Here is a 25,273-nt window from a genome sequence, read left to right as displayed (position 1 = left end):
GTGGAATTTGAAATCTTTACTGCCAATTCTGTCACCCCAAATAATCATATTATATGACAAAACTGGTTAATTGGATAACAGTACTTGATTGATTTATTGCTGTTCCATTTGAGTTATTAATTAATGTGCATCTTTATAAATGTTTGGAACAGTCTGCCATTTAAATGTGAGAGACTGACAGATTCTCTAAGGCAATGTATTTTATCAGGATAATCTTTTTATTTTGTACACTGGTTGTGTTTGTGCCCCTGTTTGGTTGATTTGAAACAGGTTATGTCTGGTTGTTCTTCATCAGCTTTTCTGGTTGTGGCGGCAACAATTAAGCTGACAAAAAGAGAAACAATAGTTAGGCATCTTTGGGTCGCTGAACATCAACATGTACAATTTAGCACATACTACTATTACAGACGCAAATAATAAATATAAGTACAAAAATCTATTTAAAAACAATTGTTTGTGGGCACTAGGGCCTTTTGTGGCCATTCATTAATCCAGTCATGATTACAACATAGCTAACATTGAGGAATGCTGATTGTGTCTACAGAGGCTCCAGTGGTGGAACTGGATATCACTGTCAGAAACGGTGTAGTGGTCAGAGCTGGGGAACCACTGATTCTCCCTGCCACAGTCACTGGTAAGCCTCCTCCATACATCAAATGGACCAAAGATGACAGACAGCCGGACAAAGACCACGTCCAGATAGAAGAAAGTGGAATAGATAGCGTTCTCACTATCAAGGCCACCACAAGACAGGATCCAGGCAAATACCAGATCCAGGCTAAGAACAACAGCGGTGTCAAGTCTGCATGGACAAGGGTTGAAGTCGTGGGTAAGCAATCCTGTATTTGCTGATATTAGAAAAGTACAGTATTCAGTTTTGGGCATATTTCAAATGTGATTGTTTTTAAAGTTAGTAGATTGTTTTATCATGTTTTAATAGTTTGTGGAACATGTGTAAACCCTATATTGGGGACTACTAAAATGAAAATAAATAGTTGTGTCACTGTTGTGTCGCTGCGATATACTGTACTTGCACCCTGTCCAAGTGCATATCAAGCTGCCTGTTCACTACAAATAAAGGAGATTATTCTGGTTCAAATAAGGCAAATTACATAATATTCACATGTTGCTGGACTTGAATGTAACACTGACTTGTTCTCTCTCAGATGTTCCCGGGCCCGTGCTGGACCTGAAACCGGTTGTGGTAACAAGGAAGCTGATGATTCTGAACTGGTCTGACCCTGAAGACGATGGCGGTAGTGATCTGACTGGATTCATAATTGACAGAAAGGAGCCCAAGATGCACACATGGAGACAACCCATCGAGACACTGTCATCCAAGTGTGAGATTGTGGGTATTACTGAAGGACAGGAGTACACCTTCAGGGTCGTGGCAAAAAACAAGTATGGCTGTGGAGCTCCTGTTGAGCTGGGCCCTATTCTTGCAGTGGATCCCAAAGGTAATGTCTCGGTTTTGTTGCATCATGTCATATTTTTTCCAGTTGGATCACTGAGGTTAATCACTCTCTCTTTTAACTGAAGCTCCACCGGGTTCACCTGAGAGGTTCCACTACACAGAGAGGACAAAGACATCTGTCAGCCTTGCCTGGAGACTTCCCCGCAATGATGGAGGCAGTCCAATAGTGGGCTACTTTGTTGAGAAGAAGAAGCACGATGCCACTGCATTTGAGCCTTGTAACACAGAGATCTGCAAGGACCTCTTCATGACTGTTGAGAACCTTGAGGAGCTGATTATGTATGAGTTCCGTGTCAAGGCTGTCAATTTGATTGGGCCAGGTGACTTTGGAATTCCACTCACTGTCGTCATTCAAGATGATGAAGGTAAGTCTTTGTAGTTTTATGGTCTTGGTGTTTCTCCGAAATGCTAAAATAAAAAACACACAAACTGATTAACCTTCTTACTGAGATGCTGTTTTAATTTCAGTTCCCCCTACTCTGAGGATGTTAAAAACTTTCAAGAGAGATACCATCACCATCAAGAAGGGAGAGCCTTTTGAAATTCCTGCTGAGGTGACTGGTCTTCCAATGCCCAAGATTGAATGGTTGAAGGATGAGGTGATCATTACAGAACCCACTGAGACTCTATTGATGGAGACCAAGGTGATCAACAGAACTCAGTCCGACACCAAACTCAGTGTCCCCGCAGCAGCAAGACTTGACAAAGGCGTCTATACATTGTCTGCCTCCAACCGCCTTGGAACAGCAAGTCATACCATCACGGTTTATGTTTTAGGTACGTAGTCTGATATTATGTGCTGTATATTAGCTGTTCTTAGTTTTCCCGTTTGAATTGAGTTAGTGCATTGTCATTAGAAGGACAAAGTAGTTAATACCATTTTTTTACATCTCAAAGCCCTAATCCATCCTTGACTTTTCCTAAACTTCTCTATTTAACACCAATTGTTGTTAGAATTTAGTTTTGTATTATAGTTTTAAGAGGACATTTCTTTCATGGGATTCCAACAACTAGTGAGTTCAGAGTCACATGCAGGTTAACTTTATGGATGTCTATATAGCAGAGCAGTGTTTCCCAATCCTGGTCCTGGGGACCCCAAGGGGTGCCCAAGCACTCACACACCTGATTCTAATGTTGCCCTACCACACTTGATTGACATAATCAACCTATCATGACATTTGTTATCTGAATCAGGTTTGTGAGTACTTGGCAAAAACCAAAGCGTGCCCCCATTGGGGTTCCCAGGACCGGGTTTGGGAAACACTGCTATATAGTAACACAATGAACAGATCCTAGATTTTATAAAACACTTAAAACATAATTCATGAGATGCTCCGTTTCACTTATCACTTTTTCTACATAACTATTGTTTCACACAAGCATGCCGTAACAGATAGTAACTACAGTAACATAAAATCATTATTGACGGAAGGAGGCTTGGCCCTAGTGATAACGCCTGCTACTTCATAATAAAGGGTAACAATATCGATCATCTTTTTTTCTTGACAGACCGTCCCCTCCCACCAAGGAATTTGAAAATTGGTAAAATTAAGGCTGAGTCCTGCCAGCTGACCTGGGACGCTCCAGCGGACGATGGAGGAAGTGAGCTCACAAACTACATAGTTGAGAAACTGGACATTCTTTCTGAGGAAGAACCTGAAGAAGAATATGAGGATGAGGATGAGGATGAACCTAGACCTAAGCGTGAGCCCAGGCCCATTCCTGTGTGGACGGTGATCAACGACAGCATCATTGAAAAACGACTTGGGGTCAGTATACATGTGAAAACATGAAACATTTGAACCAAACCTACCAATGTAATGCAGAAAACACTGTCATTGGCTTATGTGTTAGAGGTCTTTACAATAGTCAGTCTGTGTCTGACAACTAAAGACAGGCTCAGTTCTCTTTTTTCTTTATTTCCGGTTCATATGGATAATGGTCTGGTTGTCTTTGAGTCTATTTAGACCAGGTCTCTAGCTTTTAAAAATGCATTTGCCCAGGAATTCCTTGGTCAGTTTTCAATGTTTTAAAGCCTTTTTAAAACCTTTACTGTATCGGCTATATTGTGTCCTAAAATTAGGCACATAATACGTTGCCTATATTAAGGAATCACAAGTGTCTTTAAAGCTAATAGTGGGCTTTTTTACATTTAATGATTTGCTAAGTGTTCCCAAATGTCTTCGCAAAGGTTTGGAATTTGGAAACTGGTAGCCAATGCCAGTTCAGAGTGAAAGCAGAGAACAAGTATGGGAAGAGTAACGCCTGTGAGACTGAGGCAGTCATTATCAAGGATCTGTATGGACTACCTGGTCCTCCAGAGAAACCGAAGGTTGCCGAGCACTCCAGGTCCTCCATGCTTGTGACATGGAAACCTCCAAGAGACGATGGTGGATCCATGATCACTGGCTATTGGCTGGAGAAGAGGGAGAAAGGTTCATCTTATTGGTCCCGGTGTAATAAGGTCCCAGTGACCAAGCGTGGCCCTAAGGGCTGGGAGTTCCAGGTCGTTCGTATGATCGAAGGGTCTGCTTATGAGTTCCGTGTCATGGCTGTCAATATCGCTGGTATTGGACCCCCCAGTGGACCTTCTGATCCTGCATACGCAGTAGACCCCATTAGTAAGTATCCGCTGGTTACAATATTTATATTACTAGAAGTAAAACATTACTATACATTGAGCTGTTTTATACATTCTATGGAAGAGTATGTCAATATGGTTCCTATTGGGAAACAAGAATACCTGTAATGACCAAGGTGTATTTGTTCCACAGTGAAACCTGGCATGCCAGCTGCACCAGTGGTTGCAGACAAAAACAAGCACAGTGTGACCCTTACATGGTCTCCACCTGAGAATGACGGTGGAAGCCCCATCAAGGGTTACATTGTTGAAATCCAAGAAGAAGCCTCCTCTGTCTGGAACAGGATGACCGATCTAGATTCTCTGCATGAGACCACTGAAATTACTGTCCCAGGTCTCAAAGAGCTGAAACACTACAAGTTCAGAGTCACAGCTGTCAATGACATGGGCGAGTCTGACCCAAGTCCCAAGACTGAAGTCCTAATTGAGGATGTGATTGGTAATTATACCTACCTATTCATCTTAGAATTAAGTTTAGTTATCTTTGCGTGTCTGGTAAAGCAAAAACCTTGCTTAATGCATTATAAGATAGGTATATATATGTTAGGATCAAGTGTGAGAAGTCTATGACCAATTTCTCTTGATCACAGAAGGATAGTTGAGAGGAGTCTGTAGATCAGTCAGTTCTATAAAACGGTAGCAATTTTGTGCAGTAACTAAATTATGTTATATGTTTTAGTTAAAAAAAAGGTGAAATCTTATATTGCAGTGGAGAAAATACAAAACTATAATAGGAGAGTGAAGTAGTACTTAACCAGTAGTAGTTAACTACCTATTAGTTCTTTGATGTAATGATCTCTTTATATTTCACAGCGCCACCTATGATCACTATTGATTGCATTGTGGAAGATTTACTTTGTGTCCGGGCTGGGGATACCTTCAAAATCCCTGCCATCATCAAAGGGCGTCCTGTTCCCAAGGTTACCTGGGAATTTACTGGACCAGCAAAGACCCACAAGAAGAATCGCCTTCATGTGCTTCCAGTTGACTCAGAGGTAAGGCATAGTACAGTTAGTATGCATCAAGGAGAGAGGCTGTAAATCACAACCCTTGTTATAAGAAGCATCATGCATCAATTTGTACTGGGTGAAGTTCATGATGCAGGTGATGCAAATCTAATGGACGCAGAATGATCAGAGACCACCTTATTTATCAGAGAAATTAAGAGACCCCTGCAACTTTTTCTTCCCTTTTGAGTGAAGCGTTTAATTTGCATTGGTCTCTTAATTTTAACCCTTATATTCCTCACTCAAAACCTTCCTTTTCAACTTTTTTGGAAAGGAAAGAAAAAGGTACAGTGGTTTCTTAATTTTATCTGGATGTGTATGTAGATGCCCACAGTAGGTTTTCGTGCATTCTGATTTCAATTCAAAAGCCACTATTTGTGTGTACTGTAGATCCAAAAAGCAATTTTTCCTTTCATTTGAGCAAAGCCCCACTGAAGTTTAGCAGACTCAGCGCGTCTGTGTTGGATGACATGAAATCTGAGCTCAAACCCGTAGCAGATACAAAAATACCAAAAGGTCTCTTCCAAATGGTTTAAATACTCATAGAAATGTTAGTCTTGTTGTTATCCTCACAATATGACATTCAAAATCAGGTTGCCAATAATTTTGACAACTATCTTTTGCAGAAAGGTAAAAAAAAAAAACTGGCTTTTCTTGTCTTTTGTGCTAGGATAAAATTGTTTAATATCCGCAGTTTATTGAGTTATCTTAATAATCTGTAAATGAATTATTTATATTACAGTATTTCTTTCGTAACTTTTTAAATCTTTTGCAATAATTTCAGACCTCATTGTAAATCATTTGATATATCTTCCCTCGACTCATGACTTCATTTGTTTTGTTTAGGTTGAGTCTACTGATACGACCTCAATCGTTACTGTACCTGTGAGCTTGAGGTCACACTCTGGAAGATACACCATCACAGCCAAGAACAAATCTGGACAGAAACATGTCAATATCCAAGTTAATGTTCTGGGTAAGTGCAATGTAAAGTCATTATTGATGAAAAGCGTAGATAACTGGAACATAGAAAAACCTGGAGAAAATAATTAATTTCAGTAATTTCAGTCCAACACATATCCCAGATAAGAAGTGTTAACGTCTGTTTGAACTTTTTTTTCAGATGTCCCTAGTGCTCCTAGAGAGCTCAGAGTGACTGACATCACCAGATCTACCATGAGACTGATCTGGAAACTGCCTGCTAATGATGGCGGAGAGAGGATCAAGAGTTACTTTATTGAGAAGAAGAATGTGGCAGGAAAAGCCTGGACAGTAGTAAACCAGTGCTGTTTCAGTCAGGCCTATGTTGTGGATGGACTCCTGGAGGGACAGGAGTATTTGTTCCGTGTGCGGGCTGAGAACCGCCTGGGAATGGGACCCTTGACTGAGACCACTGAACCTGCTAGGGCAAGGGACCCCATCTGTAAGTTTCAAAGATTAGATTCAACTTTGTCATTGAACAGTGCAAGTACAGTACAACGAGTACAATACAACTATTTGCACATCTAACCCCAAGTGCAAATAGAGGAGGGAAAAAAATATTCAAGTATTAAGTATATGTATATTACAGGTGGAATGTAGATGTGCAGTAAAGGCATATGCAGTACAAATGGCAATACTAAATGTGCCATAAATATTTTTTTATGTGCACATTAAAGTTTACACAATGTACACCTTATTAACAAGTTACTAAGTTCTATTAATTCCCATTTTCATTCACATTCTTCATTTACATTTGCAGACATACCTGATCCCCCAACCCACGTCAAGGTCAATCTAGTCACCAAGGATACAGTGACCCTGACATGGGTGCCACCCAAGAACAACGGTGGCTCTCCCGTAAAGCACTACATCATTGAGCGCCTGAGCTGGGACACCAGCGGCCCCGAGAAGGAGACGTGGAAGCAGTGCAATAAGCGCCATGTAGAAGAAACCACTTTCACCATTGAAGATCTGAAGAACGGGGGAGAGTATGAGTTCCGCGTCAAAGCTGTGAATGAGGCCGGCCCAAGCAGACCCTCTGCCACTGCTGGACCAATCATTATTAAGGATCAGACCTGTGAGTAAACAGAATAGTTAGATCAATGAATGTCGAATATGGTGCGCAGAGAATTATTAAATGTTTAAACTGGATATTTTGGGACAAAGTGAATCCCTCAGGGAGAACGCCCAAGTATGCTTTTGTAAATGCTTCAAAATAAAAACTTTGAAGGACATGTATTTACTCCATCCTCCGTTGTTTAGGTGCTCCTACCATTGAACTGAAAGAACAGATGGAAGGGGAAGAAGGACTAGATGTCCATATTGTGGCAAGGGTCTATGGCTGTCCATTCCCCTCGCTTGTCTGGCAGAAGGCTCCCATCGCCAAGCCAGAAGACAAAGCTTTAGTGCAATATGATCAGCATGTCAACAAGGTAGTAGTTGATAACAAATGTACCCTCCTGATCCAGCAGTCCAACAGAAATGACAGCTCACTGTACACTATTACTGCAAGCAACAGTTTGGGCAAAGCCTCTAAGGAAATCAAACTAACTGTACTAGGTGAGTAAATCGTTTTCAGCTTATTCTGTTTGGTTAGTTCTCTAGATTATGTTGTGATATGACACTGGTTCCTCTCTTTCTTCCTCAACTCAGGACGACCTGGCGTACCTGTTGGGCCAATTGAGTTCAAAGAGGTGTTTGCAGAGAGGATAGCACTTGCCTGGAAACCCCCTAAAGATGACGGTGGCTCCAAGATAACAAACTATGTCGTTGAGAAACGTGAGGAAAGCAGAAAGTCATGGGTACATGTTTCTAACGACCCCAAAGAATGCCTTTATACCGTTCAGAGGCTGACAGAGGGCCATGAATATGAGTTCCGTGTCATGGCTCAAAACAAATATGGAGTTGGACCACCACTATACAGTGAACCGGAGAAAGCAAGGAATCTCTTCAGTAAGTTGAATGTACTATTCACGATCAGTTTTTAAGTTAGTGTCACTGGGATGTATTTCTTCTAAACAATTTCAAACTTGATCCTTTCAACAGCTGTCCCAGGCCAAGTTGAGAAGCCCTTAGTAGAAGACGTGACTCTTGAATCTATGGTTATTGTCTGGGACGAGCCAAAATACGATGGTGGATCTCCAGTTACTGGGTATTGGCTAGAGCGTAAAGAGACCTCGATTAAGCGCTGGACCAAAGTAAACCGTACCCCCCTCAGGGCCATGCCTCTGAGTCAAGAGTATGTGATCACTGGTCTGCAGGAAGGAGCAATTTACCAGTTCCGTGTGACCGCAATCAACGCAGCTGGAATGGGACCACCCAGTGCCCCATCAGATCCTGTTATGTCAAAAGACCCTATTAGTAAGCTAACCTAATTAGTGTGCATCCCAAATTGCGCAATATTCTCCATTTGGTGCACAATACGGCCCTGGTCAGAAATGCATTTTCATAAAATGTTTACATGGAAAATGTTATGGTGTCTATATGCTTCATATGTGTTTTTGTTGTTTTGCCTTCTGATATTGTAAGTATCTCTTTGTTTTTCTGTAGCTCCTCCCGGGCCCCCAACCCCTAAAGTAACAGATTGGACCAAGTCTACAGTGGATCTGGAATGGATCCCACCTTTGATTGATGGTGGATCTAAGGTCACTGGTTACTTTGTTGAATACATAACTGAGGAAAAAGAGGCAGAAATAGAAAAACTGAAGGCAGCTGATGCATACAAAGTTGTAGAGAAAAAGACTAAGAAAATCACATTCGACTCATATGGAAATGAAATTGAAGAAGAAGACAAAGAAGAAGAAGTAGTGATTAAAGACGGATGGGAAAAGGTAATTTGACTTATTAAGTCTTGACATGGTTTTGGTCTTTTATGGGACTACCTGATGAATGGAAAGTAAATATCTGTAAACAATATGCAATTAAGTGATATCTTAATGTTTGTAATACATTCTTTTTTTTTCTTCAGGCTAAAGACACAGAGATAAGAGGCACTAGGTTTGTTGTGTCTGGTCTGAAAGAGCTGGGAAGATACAAGTTCAGAGTGCGGGCAGTAAACGCAGCTGGCGTTGGTGAACCTGGTCAAGTAGCTGAAGTGATTGAATGCAAGGACAGAACAAGTAAGAAAAGACAACTATAATACAGCATGATAATCCATTTCTCTATTTGTTGTTTTCTTGAAAAGGAACATTTTTGAAATGGCACCCAAATATCCTGTATAGTGCTCCACATAAGGAATATTGTGCCAGTTGGAATGCAGACAGGGTGTTTAACACATACCTGTTCTTTTAGTTGCCCCTGAAGTAGACTTGGATGCCACAGTGAAAGAGAAGATTGTTGTCCATGCCGGTGGCACCATCCGCATCTTGGCCTACGTGTCAGGAAAGCCTGCACCAGTGATCACATGGAACAGAGACGACCATCCTCTACCGGCAGAAGCTAAGGTTGAAACTACATCAATCAGTTCTGCTCTGGTTATCAAAAACTGCAGACGCAATCACCAGGGTATATACACCTTGAGTGCAAAGAACGAAGGAGGAGAAAGGAAGAAGGCTGTCATTGTGGAGGTGTTGGGTAAGAAGCAAATTCATTTTATCTCGGGAGACATCAGAGGCAGCATGTATCAAGCGTCTCAGAGTACTGTACTAGGAGATATGTAGCCTTTTTAGGTTAAAACAAAAATGTTAGGGGGCCTGATCCTTACTCAGCACCTCTACTTACTTTGTCAATATAGGCACATGGGTTGAATGATACTGAAAACTACTGATTGTTTCCCATGTGTTTCTTAGATGTTCCCGGTCCGGTTGGTCAGCCGTTCTCTGGTGTGAACATCACCAATGACTCCTGCAAGTTGACCTGGTGTTCCCCTGAAGATGACGGTGGCTCAGCTATCACAAACTATATCATTGAGAAGAGAGAGTCTGACCGCATGGGCTGGACATCAGTGTCTTACACGGTCACCAGACACAATGCTGTGGTCCAGGGTCTCATTGACGGCAAGGGATATTTCTTCAGAATCGCAGCGGAGAATATCATCGGAATGGGACCATTTATTGAGTCCGAAAAACCAGTTCTCATTAAAGATCCTATTTGTGAGTTCCTACCTATCAGTAACAGGCCTACAGTTTTAAACACTTCTTATCTAGCAGTTTTATTATTCAATCAGGCCTGATAAAATGCTTGTGTCCTTTATCCATGCTAGCTGTTCCTGAGCGTCCTGAGGATCTAGAAGTCACAGGAATCACCAAAGACTCTATCAGTTTGACCTGGAGACCACCTAAGTATGATGGCGGTTCTGAGGTTACAAGCTATGTGCTTGAATCTCGTCTAATCGGACAGGATAAATTCACAAAAATTGATACTGATGACAAGCTGATGGATAGGAAGTTCACCAAGGGTGGTCTCAAAGAGAATTCCACCTATGAATTCCGGGTCAGTGCTGTCAACGCAATTGGTCAGGGCAAGCATTCTTTCTGCACCAAGCCAATCCAGGTTAAGGTGGAACTTGGTAAGTGCTTGACTTGAGATCATCATTCTTAAATCTTCACAAATATCTTGTTGATTTCTTTTATAACATCACCTTTTCATCATCATCAGAGCCCCCAACGATCGACTTGGACTTCCGTGACAGACTGATTGTGCGTGTGGGTGAGGAGTGCACGCTCAAAGGCCGATTTACTGGGAAGCCAGCACCTACAATAACATGGACAAAGGATGAGGAAGAGCTGAAAGCAGATGATGAAATCACAATGACCAACACTAGTAAAACACTATGCTTGAGCATTCCCAAAGCTAATCGCAAACATAGTGGCAGATACCAGGTGGCTGTAGAGAACATTGTTGGCATACGTAGAGGAATCTGCAGTCTCACTGTTGTTGGTAAGTTGATTCAAAGGGGGTTCTTTGTTGCTTTTGCTTGACGGACCTAAACCTTTAATTAACTCATATATTCAAAATGATTGATTATTTACTGTTGATCAATCAGATTCAGATAGATGATGAATGTTTTACCCTTAGATCGCCCCCAGCCTCCAAGGGGCCCAGTGGTCTTCAATGAGGTCTACAGGAACTACATGGTGATTTCCTGGAACCCTCCTTCAGATGATGGGGGATGTGCTATCTCCAACTACATCATTGAGAAGAGAGACACAAACAGAGACCTGTGGATGCCGGTGACAACGGCTTGCCTCAGGACAACATGCAAAGTTCCTAAGCTGATTGAGGGAAGAGATTACATAATCAGAATCTGTGCTCAGAACATCCACGGCATTAGCGACCCACTGATGTCTGCGGAGAATAGGGCTAAGGACATCTTCAGTAAGTTTTTAGATACAGACTATGAAGATTATGTCCATAATGGCAACTTATTACCTCTCCTATAAAAGTAGTGCACTGTGTTGCAAATAATATGGGATGCAAACATTGTTTATTTTTCATGAATGCATTTTTATACAACCGATCAACTGTCTCTTCCATTACAGGAGTGCCAGATGCACCCAAACAGCCAATTGTGAAGGAGATCTATAAGGATCAAGCACTCCTAACTTGGGAACCACCTGCAGATGGTGGCAAGCCCATCACTGGCTACATTGTTGAGAGGAAGGAAACAATGGCAAAGAGATGGATTCGCGCATCTGGAAAGGACCGCATTTTCCCCAATGAGGAGTACTTTGTTCCAGATCTCCTTGAGGGTTGTGAATATGAATTCCGTGTTATGGCGGAAAACATTGTGGGTGTTGGTGATCCCAGCCCCCCATCAAAACCCATTTTTGCCAGAGATCCAATTGGTAAGTGACTTAGCGCAAATGTTAATTTATACGTAATTTATAATACTAAGATTAATCAGCTTTTTAAAATGTCAACTGTTTCATCCCTCAGTACCTCCAAGCCCGCCTGTGCTGCCAGAAGCTGTGGATAAGACAAAGGAGTCTGTCACACTATCTTGGCAGCCACCAAAAGACTGTGGCAGGGGCAAGATCTTTGGCTATCTTGTTGAGTTCAGTAAATCTGGAGAGGACTGGGAGAAGGTGAATCAGACTCCTGATTCCTGCCAAGAAACCAAATTCAAGGTTGTTAATCTGGAGGAGGGAACATTTTATAAATTCAGAGTTACTGCTGTGAACTTCGCTGGAGAATCTGAACCTGCATATGTCCCAGATCCTGTGAAGGCAGAAGACAGATTTGGTAAATTTCTAATTCAATATTTGTTCAGAATTTAGGTTATTAAGAATCATTAAACAACTGTTTGGTAACCTATTGTTTTTCTGCCTCCAAAAGAACCTCCTGAGTTGGATGTCGAACTGGGTATGCCTCGTGAATTGAAAGCCATGGCTGGAACCCATGTGACTTTGATTGCTGGAATCAAGGGAATTCCATTCCCCAAAGTCACTTGGAAGAAAAATGATAAAGAAGTTCCCACAAGAGCTGACATTGAGGTCAATCCACTTGGATCTAAATTGGAGATGCGCTACTGTGCCCGCTCCGACTGTGGCGACTACACTCTGAATGTTGAAAACTCAGCTGGATCAAAGACTGCCACTTGCACAGTCCTCATCCTGGGTAAGGGATTCTTCTATTATCAATTCGGTCAGAAATGAGTAAACATATATTTATAGCATGGTGGATTGCTAAAGACTTAATTATGCTATTCTTTACTCTTTACAATACTAGACAAACCTGGACCAATCCAGCACCTGAGGGTGTCAGAGGTGAGAAGTGATTCAGCCTATCTTTCCTGGAAAGACCCTGAAGACAATGGAGGAACACGTATTACCAACTTTGTTGTGGAGAAGAAAGATTTAGCAGCCACACAATGGGTGCCAGTCTGCTCTTCTTCTAAGAAACGCAGCATGATGGCCAAACACTTGATGGAAGGAACGTCTTACTTTTTCCGCGTTGCTGCTGAGAATCAGTTTGGCAGAAGTGAATACGTTGAAACAACCAAAGCTGTCAAAGCAATTAATCCACTGTGTGAGTATCCACTGACCGGTTGTTATGTTTCTGGCTAGTTCCACGGAATTAGTAGTTTTCACTATACCCATGGCCCTTTTATACCCATGGCCCTTATTTTTTTGCAGCTTTGGCAAAGGAATATTTTTTATTTAATGTGATTACTGTTGGTATTAATTTGCACCTGTCCCTTGTTTAAAGTTCAACACTCTTACTCAAACTGGAGTCTCATTAAAGGTGTTGAAAATATTCCTTTTAAATATTTTAAAGCCAAATTGAATTGTCAAATCCCAGCGTAAAAACTAAGGATCTGGTTTTGCTCTTTTAGGTTGAAAAGTGAGCGGGTTTAAAACATAAATCCTTTTACCAGTAGATAGCTAGAATACCTAGATTATTTTTATCTGAAATGATTTGTGAACTGTAACATTGTAGGTAGGAGGCAGGACTCAGGCACAGAGAGAAGGGAGGACTTACTTAAGAAGTAACAGAAACTACAACACGAAAACTGAAAAAACTTTACGTAGGTATGGAAACCAAATAATGACTGACACGATGCGGTAGGGAAAGAGAAATTAAAATATTTAAATAGGGACAGTGATCAGGAACACAGGTAAGGGCAATAACAAAAGACAGGTTTCTGTGCTTCAAATGGGGGAGAGAGGAGGTGACATGAAGCGTATCCTTTTTACTACAACAGCTTTTCATTGCCTGTTTTAATATGAAACACCAATCTCTGTTGTATTTTACCCAGTTAGTGTAATTTGATACCGTACTTTAATATGCACTTGTTATAGATACTCTTTTATTTACAGATATCTCTTTTTAATAGTTTCAGCCAGTAGTTGTTAAATGGTGCTCATGAGAATTGCATACAGCAATTTTTGTCAATTCTTATGATATGTTTAAAAAACAATTTTAAACATAATACTAATTTGGTGTGCTTAAGATTTCAGACTGTCTTTATTCTCTTTTTTTTCATACCAAGTTATACTATTCAAAATGTTGAGCAGTAAATATTATAATAAGCCCACATGGTACCTTACGAACTGACTAGATGTAGAGTGTAATGTAATCTATTGCATTGTGTTCAGTCCCACCTGGTCCACCAAAGGACTTACACCATGTAGATGTGGACAAGACAGAAGTATGGCTTGTGTGGAACTGGCCTGACCGCAACGGAGGCAGCGAAATCACAGGTTTCCTGGTTGAGTACCAAGAGGAAGGGGCAAGAGAGTGGGATGAATGGAACACTGTCAGCATCCCTGAGAGCCATGTCACTGGCCTTGAGGAAGGAAAGACTTACAGATTCCGTGTGAGAGCCGAAAATGCTATTGGACTGAGTAGACCGGACACCACTGTCCCCGTTCTCTGCCAGGAAAAGCTTGGTGAGATTTACTGCATGTTTACTTAATTATATGGTTTCTCTGACAGAGACTTTTCCGTTGGTGGTGCTAGATTGGTCCTTCTAGGATTGGTCCTTCTGGCGCAGTGGTCCCTTTTTTAGAGTATGATGCCTTGAACGCTCTTCAGTTACAGTATAGCTGTATATCTGTAAGGCCACACTGTTTAAATGCTGATTAGAAACCTTTTCTGTAGAGAGTTGTGCCACTGAACAGGCATTCCCTTGATCTGAAGAAAAAGCATCTGAAGTAAGACTAATGTCCTACACTAGGCAACCAGAACTGTCTCAAACCATGTTGAGCTGTGTTAGTTTAGCCTGAGTCCAGACCAGTTTTTCCAAAAATATTTTTGCCAGAGCAGAATTCTAACATCTGAAACAGTACAGAGCATTCAGATGTGGCACAGAAGGTCAATTTGTTGCCACTTTTGAAACATTACAGTAACTATGTTGTATGTCAGGTATCAGGTGCTCTTTTGAAGAACTAAACCTTGCAGATGCAAGCATGGGACTTCATAGCAAAGAGCTGTTACTCATTGGCCTGAAAAGGAGCCTGTTTATAGTAATATATTTTATTGGTTCCATTTGCAGTAGTAACTGTTTACTTATAATCTGTAACATTTGTAGTATATGAAGTTTGATTTAGTTGTGACTTAAAGATTATGTTTAGCAGGATAACTTGGGTTTCTTCCCCTGCTTTCTTTTTAAAGAGGTACAGATAACTAACATATTGTAAGGTAACATTTGTTATTTGGTTGCTATTACATTAAAAACAAAATATTTGAATTGTTAGTACATTTGTCTACTGTTTTAGGAAACATAATAGGGTGTTCCAATGTAAAACAAAATGTGATGATTTTGTTAATTCAAAATGAGGATAGCCAAACAGCATTGATCCATGGTTGATCATGGTTGGTAGAGCAGTGTTGAAAAATACAGAATGGCTAGTTGCAGAGATGCTCAGATGCAGTCTTTTATTAGTTGAATCTGTTGGGAGGGTTAGAAATGTAACCTAAATTGGAGGTTTAAGTTGGATTGTTTGTTCAAAGAACAAAATTCATAATCAGGAAATACATGTAATTATAACATGTTTTATTGGTTAACATGTATCTCAATCTTCATATTTTCACAGTGGCTCCAATTGTCGAGGTTGATGCAAAGCTTATCGAAGGGATCATTGTGAAGTGTGGTAGCACAATCAGACTCCCTGCCATTATGAGAGGCATCCCTGCACCTACTGCCAAGTGGTCCATTGATGGAACAGAAATTTTACCTGAAGGCCCAGTTAAGATTGAGAGTGACAACTATTCAACAGTTCTCAGCATCAGTGATTGTATGAGAACCCACAGTGGTACCTATATCCTCACAGTGTCCAATCCTGCAGGAACCAAGACTCTGGCTTTGAATGTTACTGTCCTTGATGTGCCAGCGGCTCCAATTGGACCAGTCAATGTTCTTGAGGTTACTCCTGAGTACATGCTTATTGATTGGCGTCCTCCAAAGGATGATGGTGGAAGCCCTGTAACAGGTTACGTTGTTGAGAAGAAAGAGGCTAAAAAAGAAACCTGGGGAGGTGTGAGTTCTGGTAGCACAGCTACGAAGCTTAAGATACCTCGTTTGCAGAGCGGTGTTGAATATGTTGTACGTATCCGTGCACAGAACAAAATGGGCAAAGGTGCTCCTCTTGAAAGTTCACCAACCGTCGCACAACACACATTTGAAGTACCCTCCCATCCTGGCAAACCAAGCGTTTCAGACATTGCAGAAGATGCTCTCACTGTTGGGTGGACCATGCCATTGTTTGATGGAGGCAGTCCAATCACTGGATACATTGTTGAGCGTAGACATAAGGGCGGAAAATGGATCCGTGTCAACACAACACCCTGTAAGGATCTTAGAATCAGAGTTCTTGGACTCTTTGAGGGAAACGAGTATGAGTTTAGAGTTTTTGCCGAAAACATTGCCGGTTTTAGTGGACCTTCTGCCTTATCAGACCCAGCAAAACCCTGTCGCCATATCACAGCACCTGGACCTCCAGTTAATCCGAGAATAAAGGACTACAGTAAGGAAAATGCAGATTTAGTCTGGATTAAGCCTAACAAAGATGGAGGCAGTCCAATCATGGGGTACATTATTGAAATGCAAAAAGCTGGTGGAGAATGGGAGATTGTAAATAAGGATGGTCACATTAAGCAGTGTGCTTACAGAGTCAAAGGCCTTGAAGAACACTCAGAGTACAGGTTCCGTGTTAGTGCTGTAAATATGATTGGAGATGGAGAGCCTAGAGAATGTCCTGAATCAGTGGTTGCCAAAGACATTATGATACCACCCGAGATCGAGATGGATGCCACATGCCGTGAACGTTTAACTGTTCGTGTTGGACATAACATCAACATCATTGGTTATGTGAAAGCTAGACCTGATCCAGAGATTATCTGGAAAAAGGGTGAGGAGGTTTTGGAAACGTCCAAGCGCACCACATTAATAAAAAACCTCCCTGTTGTTCAACTGAAAATCAAAGAGGCAACCAGAGCAGATCATGGAAAGTATGTTCTAAAGGCTAACAACTACAGTGGTGAAGCCGAAGCTACAATTACTGTGAATGTTTTGGATAGACCTGGACACTGTCAGCATTTAAAAACAACCTACGTTACCAAAGACTCCTGTATGGTGTCCTGGGAGATCCCTGTGGACAATGGCGGCACTGAGATTACAAACTATATTGTAGAGTGCCGTGAACCCAGTGTGAGGCTTTGGTCAATGATCACATCTGACTGCTCTAACCGCATGGTTAAAGCCAAACTCATGGAGGGCCATGAGTATTTTTTCCGTGTTTGTGCTGAGAACAAATGTGGTCCTGGGCCCGCAGTGGAGACCAAAAAACCAACCCTTGCCATTGATCCCATTAACAGGCCTGGTGAGCCAGAAAACCTGCGTGTCACTGATGTCGGTAAGAACTTTGTCTTTTTGAAATGGAGGAGGCCAGACTATGATGGTGGAAGCCCCAACATTGGCTATGCTGTAGAGAGCAAAGAAGCGGGATCTGAAGAATGGGTGCCATTGAATGAGGATCTGATCTCAAATACATTCTTCATGGCTGATAAGTGTGTTGAAAAACACACTTATATTTTCCGAGTGCAGACATGCAATGAAGGTGGGGAAAGTGACTGGGTGAAGACAGGGGATGTTCTTGTCAGAGAGGAGATCCAGAAACCAGTGCTTGATATAAAATTAGCTGGAACCCTTGTGGTTAAAGCTGGAGAGTCTGTTAGAATTGAGGCTGAACTCAGAGGAAAGCCTCAACCAGTGGTTAAGTGGGTAAAAGACAAGGCCACAGGAGATAACCCTAGAATAAGTGTTGAAACTGGCACAGATTACTCAAAATTCCTTTTGACCAAATCCAAACGTACAGACACTGGAAAATATGTTGTAACTGCCACAAACTCTGCTGGATCCTTTAATGCATATGCAATGATCAATGTCTTGGATGTCCCAGGACCTGTGAGAGATGTGAAGGTGTCTGGAATTGGAGTAGACAAATGTAGAATTTCATGGGATCTCCCAGAAGATGAAGGTGGATGTGAAGTCGATAGCTATATACTTGAGAAATGTGAGACAAGAAGAATGGTATGGTCCACATACTCTGCTTCTCTTGTCACAAACTATTGCAATGTCACCCGACTAGTAGAAGGAAATGAGTATGTCTTCCGCATCAGAGCAGAAAACAAAATGGGGACAGGCCCTGCTGTGGAGAGCAAACCCATTACAGCCAGGACTCAGTTCAACAGACCAGGACCACCAGAAGCACCAGAAGTTACCAAGATCAGCAAGGAGGAGATGACAGTTGTATGGGCGCCACCAGAAATTGATGGTGGAAAGTCAATCACTGGTTATATCCTTGAACGGAAAGAAAAGCGTGCTGTCCGATGGGTGCCATGCACAAAGAGTGCTATCTCAGAGAGACGCCTGAAAGTCAGCAACTTGATTCCCAACCATGAGTATCAGTTCCGTGTAAAGGCTGAAAATGAAGTTGGACTTGGAGAGCCAAGCAAAGCATGCCGACCAGTAGCAGCCAAAGATCCAATAGGTATGGCATTGACGCATTTTGTGACAGTATTATTTTTATTATTTTTTTGTGCCTTGTACTAATATGCAAACACTTTGTTTTCCAGAGGTTCCTGGTCCTCCAGGCAGTTTCAAGGTGATTGACAGTACCAAGACGTCCATTACTCTTCGATGGGCCAAGCCTATCTATGATGGTGGTGCTCCTATCCTTGGTTACATGGTTGAAATGAGAGACAAACCTGAGCTTAAACCTGAAGTGGTTGATGCTAAGCCTGAAGCTAAACCTGCAGAAGCAGCTAAGCCTGAAGAATCAACACCAGGAGAAGGTGAGGTGCAATATGATGAGGAAGCTGCTGCAGCTAAAGCTAAACGCAAGGACAAAGAAGAGGGCTGGAAGAAGTGCCCCATTGGTGGAGGTGTGCTAGTGCACACTGAATTCACTATTCCTAACTTGAACGAGAAGCAGTTGTATGAATTCAGAGTCTCTGCACAGAATCAGGTCGGCTGGGGGCGTCCCGCTACACTCAAGGAGGCTGTTAACCCTAAGGAGATCCTTGGTAAGTGAATACATCTTGATATAGGACAGTATAATAACACATTCAGTTGATATAGGAATGGACTTAATAGTACATTCTTGTTCTATATTTTTGGGTAGTGAGATATGTGATCTCTCAGTGTCAATGTATTTCTCTCTGTAAGTGTATACGTATTGATATACACAAGAATACATTCAGTTCATGTAGAACTAAAGTTATACAGTATAGCTATTTTATGATAATCTCACACACATCACTCACGTGTTCTCTTATCCTTCTCTTACTCACATACAGAGTCACCAGAGATTGAGTTGGATGCCAGTCTCAGGAAAGGCTTTAGTGTAAGAGCAGGCTGCCCCATCAGGTTGTTTGCGACTATCAGAGGAAGACCATCCCCAAAAGTCACCTGGAAGAAGATTGGTGTTGATAATGTTGTCAGGAGAGGTCATGTGGATCAGATTGATACTATGTCCTTCCTTGTGATCCCTGAGAGCACCCGGGACGACTCTGGCAGATACTCTCTGACACTCTCCAACTCTGCTGGGGAGAAGGCTGTATTTGTCCGTGTTAAAGTATTGGGTAAGATGGTCTATCTTTGTACTTTCTTAAGAAGTTAATTAACAGTTTTTACTGTTGAATTGATTGTATTTAAAAGGTATGTTCATTTTGTTTGACAGATACCCCTGGACCTGTCGGAGGATTTGAGGTCACCAATGTAACAAGTACCGGCTGTCAATTATCTTGGCTTCCTCCAGATAATGACGGGGGCTGTCAAATCCTGAACTACATTGTTGAGAAGCGTGAATTGGACAAAAAAACATGGACGAACTGTGTGAGCGATTTGAAGAAAACAAGCTTCAAAGTCACCGGCCTCACACCTGGCTGTGACTACTACTTTAGAGTTATGGCAGTCAATAAATATGGCATTGGTGTTCCGAAAGACTCGCCAAAAGCCTACCTGACAACCGATCCTATAAGTAAGTGTGCTTTAATGTGTATCTAATATTTTTATTTAATAGTGAATGGTGCACAATCATTTTAGCATTTTAAATCACTTAAATTTCAAATGTTTATTACAACAGGTGAACCAGATCCACCCAAGAAGATGGATGTCTTAGAAGTGACAAAGAACAGTGCCACTTTGGGATGGTTGAAACCTTTGAGGGATGGTGGAGCTAAGATCAATGGCTACATAGTTGATTACAAAGTAGATGGTGAACCTGAAGACAAATGGACACCGTATTCCGTTGTTAAAGACTTAACCATTGTAGTTGTTGGACTTAAAGAGGGTACGAAGTATAAGTTCAGGGTTGCTGCTAGAAACGTGGCTGGAACCAGTCTGGCAAGAGAAGCTGAGGGAGTATTTGAGGTCAAGGAGCAGCTAAGTAAGTTGCGCAGCTTTTGAAACCTTGTCTAAAAAGTGTTCCTGTTTCACACCCCTTTTTAAGAACTTATTTTACAAAAATATGTTTTCCTCTTTTTTTTTAGTGGCACCAAAGATCATGTTGCCTGATATTGTCACAGCAATGGCCGGTAAGAAAATGACGATTGAAGCTATTGTGGCTGGAAAACCTGCACCAACATGCAAATGGAAGCGAGGAGCTGAGGATCTGTTAACATCTGATCGTATCATGGTGCAAAAGTCGCCAAACTGCATTGTGCTCATCATAAAAGATGTCTCAAGAAAGGACAGTGGGTACTACAGTCTTACTGCCTCGAACAGCACAGCCACCATCAACCAGATTCTTAGAGTCATAGTACAGGGTAAGCATTATAGAGGAAACTCCAAATAGTGGACTAATACTGTACAGTCGAACTGCATCGTCTAAATGGATGTCTTCGTCTCACAGATAAACCTGGGCCACCTGAGGCTCCCCTGGAGATCGTTGATGTTGATATTGATGCCTGCACACTCCAGTGGAACCAACCCAGTGAGGATGGTGGAAGCAACATCACTAACTACATAATTGAGAAGTGTGACGTGAGCAGAGGAGACTGGATCACAGCTTCCGGCTCATGCACCACAACCAGCTACAGAGTTTGCAAGCTTACCCCTGGATCAGAATATGGCTTCCGTGTCCGTGCTGAGAACAGATTTGGCATCTCCGAGCCAATTTATTCTGTGAAAATGATTGCTCGATATCCTTTTGGTGAGTTAAGCATGATAGAAGGCATAAGCATGGTTAAAATAAAAATTGCTTATTTTTTTAAATTACAATTCTTAATGTAGTTTTGTGCACATTTATGAGTTGATACATTTGTTTTACTAAAAATATGCTGCTGCTTAACTCAATAACTCCATATTTTATTTCCAGATGTCCCTGGTGAGCCAAGAAATCTGTGTATCACAAAAGTCAGAAGCGATGCAGTGTCTTTGTCCTACATGGCCCCATCATCGGATGGTGGAAGTCCTCTTACTGGATACTGCATAGAGCGCAAAGAGAGGAACAGCCTTCTCTGGGTGAAAGCAAATGAATGTGTTGTCCGTGGACTGGAATATAACTGCACAGGCTTAATGGAAGGTCTGGAATATGCATTCAGGGTGTCTGCCATCAACAAGGCCGGCCAGGGTAAACCAAGCAAACAAACTGACTGGGTGACAGCAAGAACGCCCATTGGTGAGTCATTTGGCATTTGATATACGGCTTACAATGACCTGTACTAGCCTTAAATCTGGTATTGTGTCAATTAAAACGCATGTATGTTGTAATTCTCTTAACGTAGATCCACCTGGCAAACCTGAGGTAATGGATGTGACAAAAAGCACTGTTTCACTTGTTTGGAGTCGTCCCCAAAACGATGGCGGTAGCAAGCTCATTGGATACTATGTGGAGTACATGAAGATTGGTCAAGAAGTAGAGAAATGGGTTCGCTGCAATGCCAACTGCCAGAACGTCCCAAATGAAGAGTATGTTGTGTCTGGCCTGGAGGAGGGAGCCAAGTATCACTTCAGAGTTTTTGCCAAGTCAGCAATCAACATTAGCTTGTCTTCTGAGCTCTCAGATGCCATCACGGTGTTGGCAGAGAACGGTAAACCACTGCTCCTCAGAACATTGACAAAATGATTAGTGTCTGGATCTGCCTAATAAAAACTATGACAGATAATTCCATGTCCAACACATACCTTTTACGTGACGTGTTATGTCTTCTTTCTCTAGTTCCCCCCAGGGTCGAGTTGGGAGTGGACATGAAGAACATGATAATAGTGAAGGCTGGAGAAAATGTCTCCTTTGATGCTGTAGTGTTTGGAAAACCACTTCCCAAGGTTACATGGAAGAGAGATGGTGTTCCATTGAAACTGGTTGAGGGGATGAAGATGAAACAGAAGAGACACACACATATTCTGGAATTGTTTTCTGTCTCAAGGAAGGAATCTGGAGAGTACACTATTCTAGCTGAAAATCCAAATGGGTCTAAATACTCTCATATTAAGCTCAAGGTTCTAGGTATGCAAAATAACTTTTAAATTGGTCTTTGCATTATTGTTCCGAAATTCCAAAGTGTTATGCATTTACTTTTTGTTCTTTAATATCCTCAAACTCTTATCTCAGTGTGATGCATAGCACAGTAGTGACAAAGTAATAGAAAATAGACAATACAATATTCATATATTTTGAATTAACTATGTGCAAAATAACTTGTGCTCTCTATAGACAAACCTGGCCCTCCAGCCTCAGTGAAGATCAGCAAGGTGTTTGCGGACCGTGTTAGGATGAAATGGGAGCCACCTGTTGCAGATGGAGGCTCTGAAATCACTAACTACATTATTGACAAACGTGAAACAAGCAGAGCAAACTGGGCTCAGGTGACCTCCAATATCCATGGCCAACTGACGGATTGCACAGTAGAGAAACTCATTCAGGACCATGAATACCAGTTCAGGGTCAGTGCTGAGAACATGTATGGTATTGGGGACCCCATCCTCACCGACCCAGTCATGGTCAAGAATCCATATGGTAATAATTCAAGCTTGTACATGTTGGATATACAATTACCATCTCTATAAATAATAGCTATATTTTCTTTCCATAATTGTATATACTTTATTTGGGTTTAAGAAATGCATAAATAGTTGTGTTCGGTCTACTTGAGCAATATTTATGAGTTTTCTTCCTACTCTCACCCTTTCTATTCCCCTTTCTTTCCTTTGCAGATGTTCCGGGTCCTAGCGAGCCACCAGTTATAACCAACATCACAGCAAATTCTATGACTGTCAGCTGGAAGACACCTGCTGATGATGGAAAAGCCACCATTCTGGGCTACATGGTTGAGAAACGTGAAGCGTCAGAACTCAACTGGGCTAAAGTCAACCGCAAACCAGTGATTGACAGAAGCATTAAAGCTACCCAGCTCTCAGAGGGATCTGAGTATGAGTTCCGAGTCATTGCCATCAACAAAGCTGGATTAGGCAAACCAAGCGATCCATCAGCTGCTGCCCTTGCTGTGGATCCTGTTTGTAAGTCTTACAACAACAAATCTTTTTTATATATATACGTTTGATTTTTTATATATATATAAGAAAACTTTAGGGATCATTATGATTAGTAGTTTAGTGTTCCACATACTTCTCAGTTACATTGTCTGACGGCCTTTTTTTCTTCAGATCCACCTGCACCACCTGCGTTCCCTAAAGTTGTTGACTCAACACACAGCACTATTAGCTTATCTTGGACAAAGCCTGCTTACGATGGTGGTTGTGAGATCTTGGGATATCTTGTCGAATCCAAGAGAGCTGATGCAGAAGACTGGCTGAAATGTAATGTGCCCAAAAACCTGCAAACAACCAAGTTTGTGGCTACTGGGCTCACTGACAAAACAGAATATGTGTTCCGTGTCTTCGCTGTAAACAAAATCGGCTACAGCGAGCCAAGTGAAGTTCCAGGGAAACATGAGGCCAAGGACATCTCGAGTATGTTAACATTGTCATACTACACTGAACTCAAAAGATACCTATCAATATAGAAATAAACATGTAATGCATTATTCAACAAAAATATGTCTATATCTGACTGCTACTTTCCATGTTAATTTGTAGTTGCTGCTGATGCGGAGCTGGATGCAGACCTTCGTAAGGGACTAGTCCTAAGAGCCGGAGTCACAATGAGACTCTATGTGCCACTGATAGGACGTCCCCCACCGAAGGTTGTGTGGACCAAGGTCAATGCCATCCTCAAAGAACGAGCAGGAATCATGATTAAAACCACTAATTGGGATACCCTTGTCTACATTGAGAATATCAACAGATATGATGCTGGAAAATATGTTTTGTCTCTCGAAAATGAGAGTGGCAAGAAGTCTTACACTGTAGTTGTGAAGGTCCTAGGTAAGCTATGATTTTTATCTAACAATACTACTTTTTTGGGACCAAATGCATTTCTGTCTTCAACCCTAATGTCACATTTTTTTCTGTAGATACTCCTGGTCCACCACAGAATCTGATTGTGAAGGAAACCTCTCTGAACCATGCGTCCATTGGCTGGGATCCTCCTCTGATTGATGGAGGAAGCCCAGTAAAGAGCTACATTGTTGAGAAGCGTCTTGCTGAGAGAAAGGCATGGTCCTGTGTCATAACCAAATGCCACAAAACTACTTTCAGGATTCCTAATTTGGAAGCTGGAAAGGCTTACTGTTTCAGAGTCTTGGCTGAAAATAACTATGGTATTGGAGAAGGTTGTGAGACTGCTGGAGTTGTAAGAGCTTCAGGTATGTGTTTTTTGCTGTGTCCATGTGCTTTCAACACACCACTTTGATTATTAGTTTATTGTGTAACAACCACATGATGTTTCCTGATTTCAGAACTACCTGGAGCAGTAATGGATTTCAAGGCCTTGTCAGTCACTAAGGATTCCATTCACATTGGCTGGAAGAAACCAGTCAGTGATGGTGGAAGTCAGATCAGTGCATATATTCTTGAATTGCAAGAAGGTGAAGGGAAGTATAAGGTGCTAGTGAAAGGAAAGGTCATGTCACACATGATGGTTGAACTTGAAGAAGGAAAAGAGTACTCCTACAGAGTGAAAGCAATCAATGAGTCTGGAGAAGGCCCACCTTCGGAGCTCACTGTAATTGCAAAAGATCAAATTGGTATGTCCAGTAATTCAAGAGTGTTTGGACATTTTATAAATTGCATGTTTAGATACCGTACATACTGTATTTCTATTTGTAATATTTACGTGTTCTTCACCCGTTTGTCCTTTGATCTTGCATTTATGTTCTGTA

At 41.6% G+C, this 25,273-nt stretch overlaps 1 protein-coding gene across 1 annotated transcript in view; it reads left to right on the top strand.

The window, feature by feature from the left end:
- Positions 1-25,273, top strand: part of ttn.2 (titin, tandem duplicate 2) — a 177,628-nt gene that overhangs the window by 104,938 nt on the left and 47,417 nt on the right. The window contains exons 141-182 of the mRNA XM_034286796.1: positions 545-829; positions 1,167-1,460; positions 1,543-1,842; positions 1,946-2,254; positions 2,987-3,246; positions 3,669-4,098; positions 4,252-4,557; positions 4,932-5,113; positions 5,972-6,101; positions 6,249-6,548; positions 6,867-7,184; positions 7,370-7,666; positions 7,760-8,059; positions 8,153-8,467; positions 8,657-8,937; positions 9,075-9,225; positions 9,398-9,679; positions 9,895-10,197; positions 10,308-10,613; positions 10,703-10,984; positions 11,123-11,422; positions 11,587-11,892; positions 11,984-12,289; positions 12,383-12,664; positions 12,776-13,075; positions 14,146-14,439; positions 15,586-18,540; positions 18,626-19,075; positions 19,349-19,633; positions 19,732-20,031; positions 20,137-20,439; positions 20,543-20,818; positions 20,905-21,204; positions 21,370-21,672; positions 21,779-22,084; positions 22,213-22,500; positions 22,708-23,010; positions 23,208-23,510; positions 23,658-23,963; positions 24,090-24,377; positions 24,467-24,757; positions 24,851-25,138. Of these exons, the coding sequence (XP_034142687.1) occupies positions 545-829; positions 1,167-1,460; positions 1,543-1,842; positions 1,946-2,254; positions 2,987-3,246; positions 3,669-4,098; positions 4,252-4,557; positions 4,932-5,113; positions 5,972-6,101; positions 6,249-6,548; positions 6,867-7,184; positions 7,370-7,666; positions 7,760-8,059; positions 8,153-8,467; positions 8,657-8,937; positions 9,075-9,225; positions 9,398-9,679; positions 9,895-10,197; positions 10,308-10,613; positions 10,703-10,984; positions 11,123-11,422; positions 11,587-11,892; positions 11,984-12,289; positions 12,383-12,664; positions 12,776-13,075; positions 14,146-14,439; positions 15,586-18,540; positions 18,626-19,075; positions 19,349-19,633; positions 19,732-20,031; positions 20,137-20,439; positions 20,543-20,818; positions 20,905-21,204; positions 21,370-21,672; positions 21,779-22,084; positions 22,213-22,500; positions 22,708-23,010; positions 23,208-23,510; positions 23,658-23,963; positions 24,090-24,377; positions 24,467-24,757; positions 24,851-25,138 (14,964 nt within the window). The remainder of the gene's footprint in view (positions 1-544; positions 830-1,166; positions 1,461-1,542; positions 1,843-1,945; positions 2,255-2,986; positions 3,247-3,668; positions 4,099-4,251; positions 4,558-4,931; positions 5,114-5,971; positions 6,102-6,248; positions 6,549-6,866; positions 7,185-7,369; positions 7,667-7,759; positions 8,060-8,152; positions 8,468-8,656; positions 8,938-9,074; positions 9,226-9,397; positions 9,680-9,894; positions 10,198-10,307; positions 10,614-10,702; positions 10,985-11,122; positions 11,423-11,586; positions 11,893-11,983; positions 12,290-12,382; positions 12,665-12,775; positions 13,076-14,145; positions 14,440-15,585; positions 18,541-18,625; positions 19,076-19,348; positions 19,634-19,731; positions 20,032-20,136; positions 20,440-20,542; positions 20,819-20,904; positions 21,205-21,369; positions 21,673-21,778; positions 22,085-22,212; positions 22,501-22,707; positions 23,011-23,207; positions 23,511-23,657; positions 23,964-24,089; positions 24,378-24,466; positions 24,758-24,850; positions 25,139-25,273) is intronic.

Source organism: Esox lucius, chromosome 16 (genome assembly GCF_011004845.1).
Source record: "Esox lucius isolate fEsoLuc1 chromosome 16, fEsoLuc1.pri, whole genome shotgun sequence".
Classification (NCBI taxonomy): domain Eukaryota; kingdom Metazoa; phylum Chordata; class Actinopteri; order Esociformes; family Esocidae; genus Esox; species Esox lucius.
This window is presented reverse-complemented; position numbering and strand designations above follow the sequence as displayed.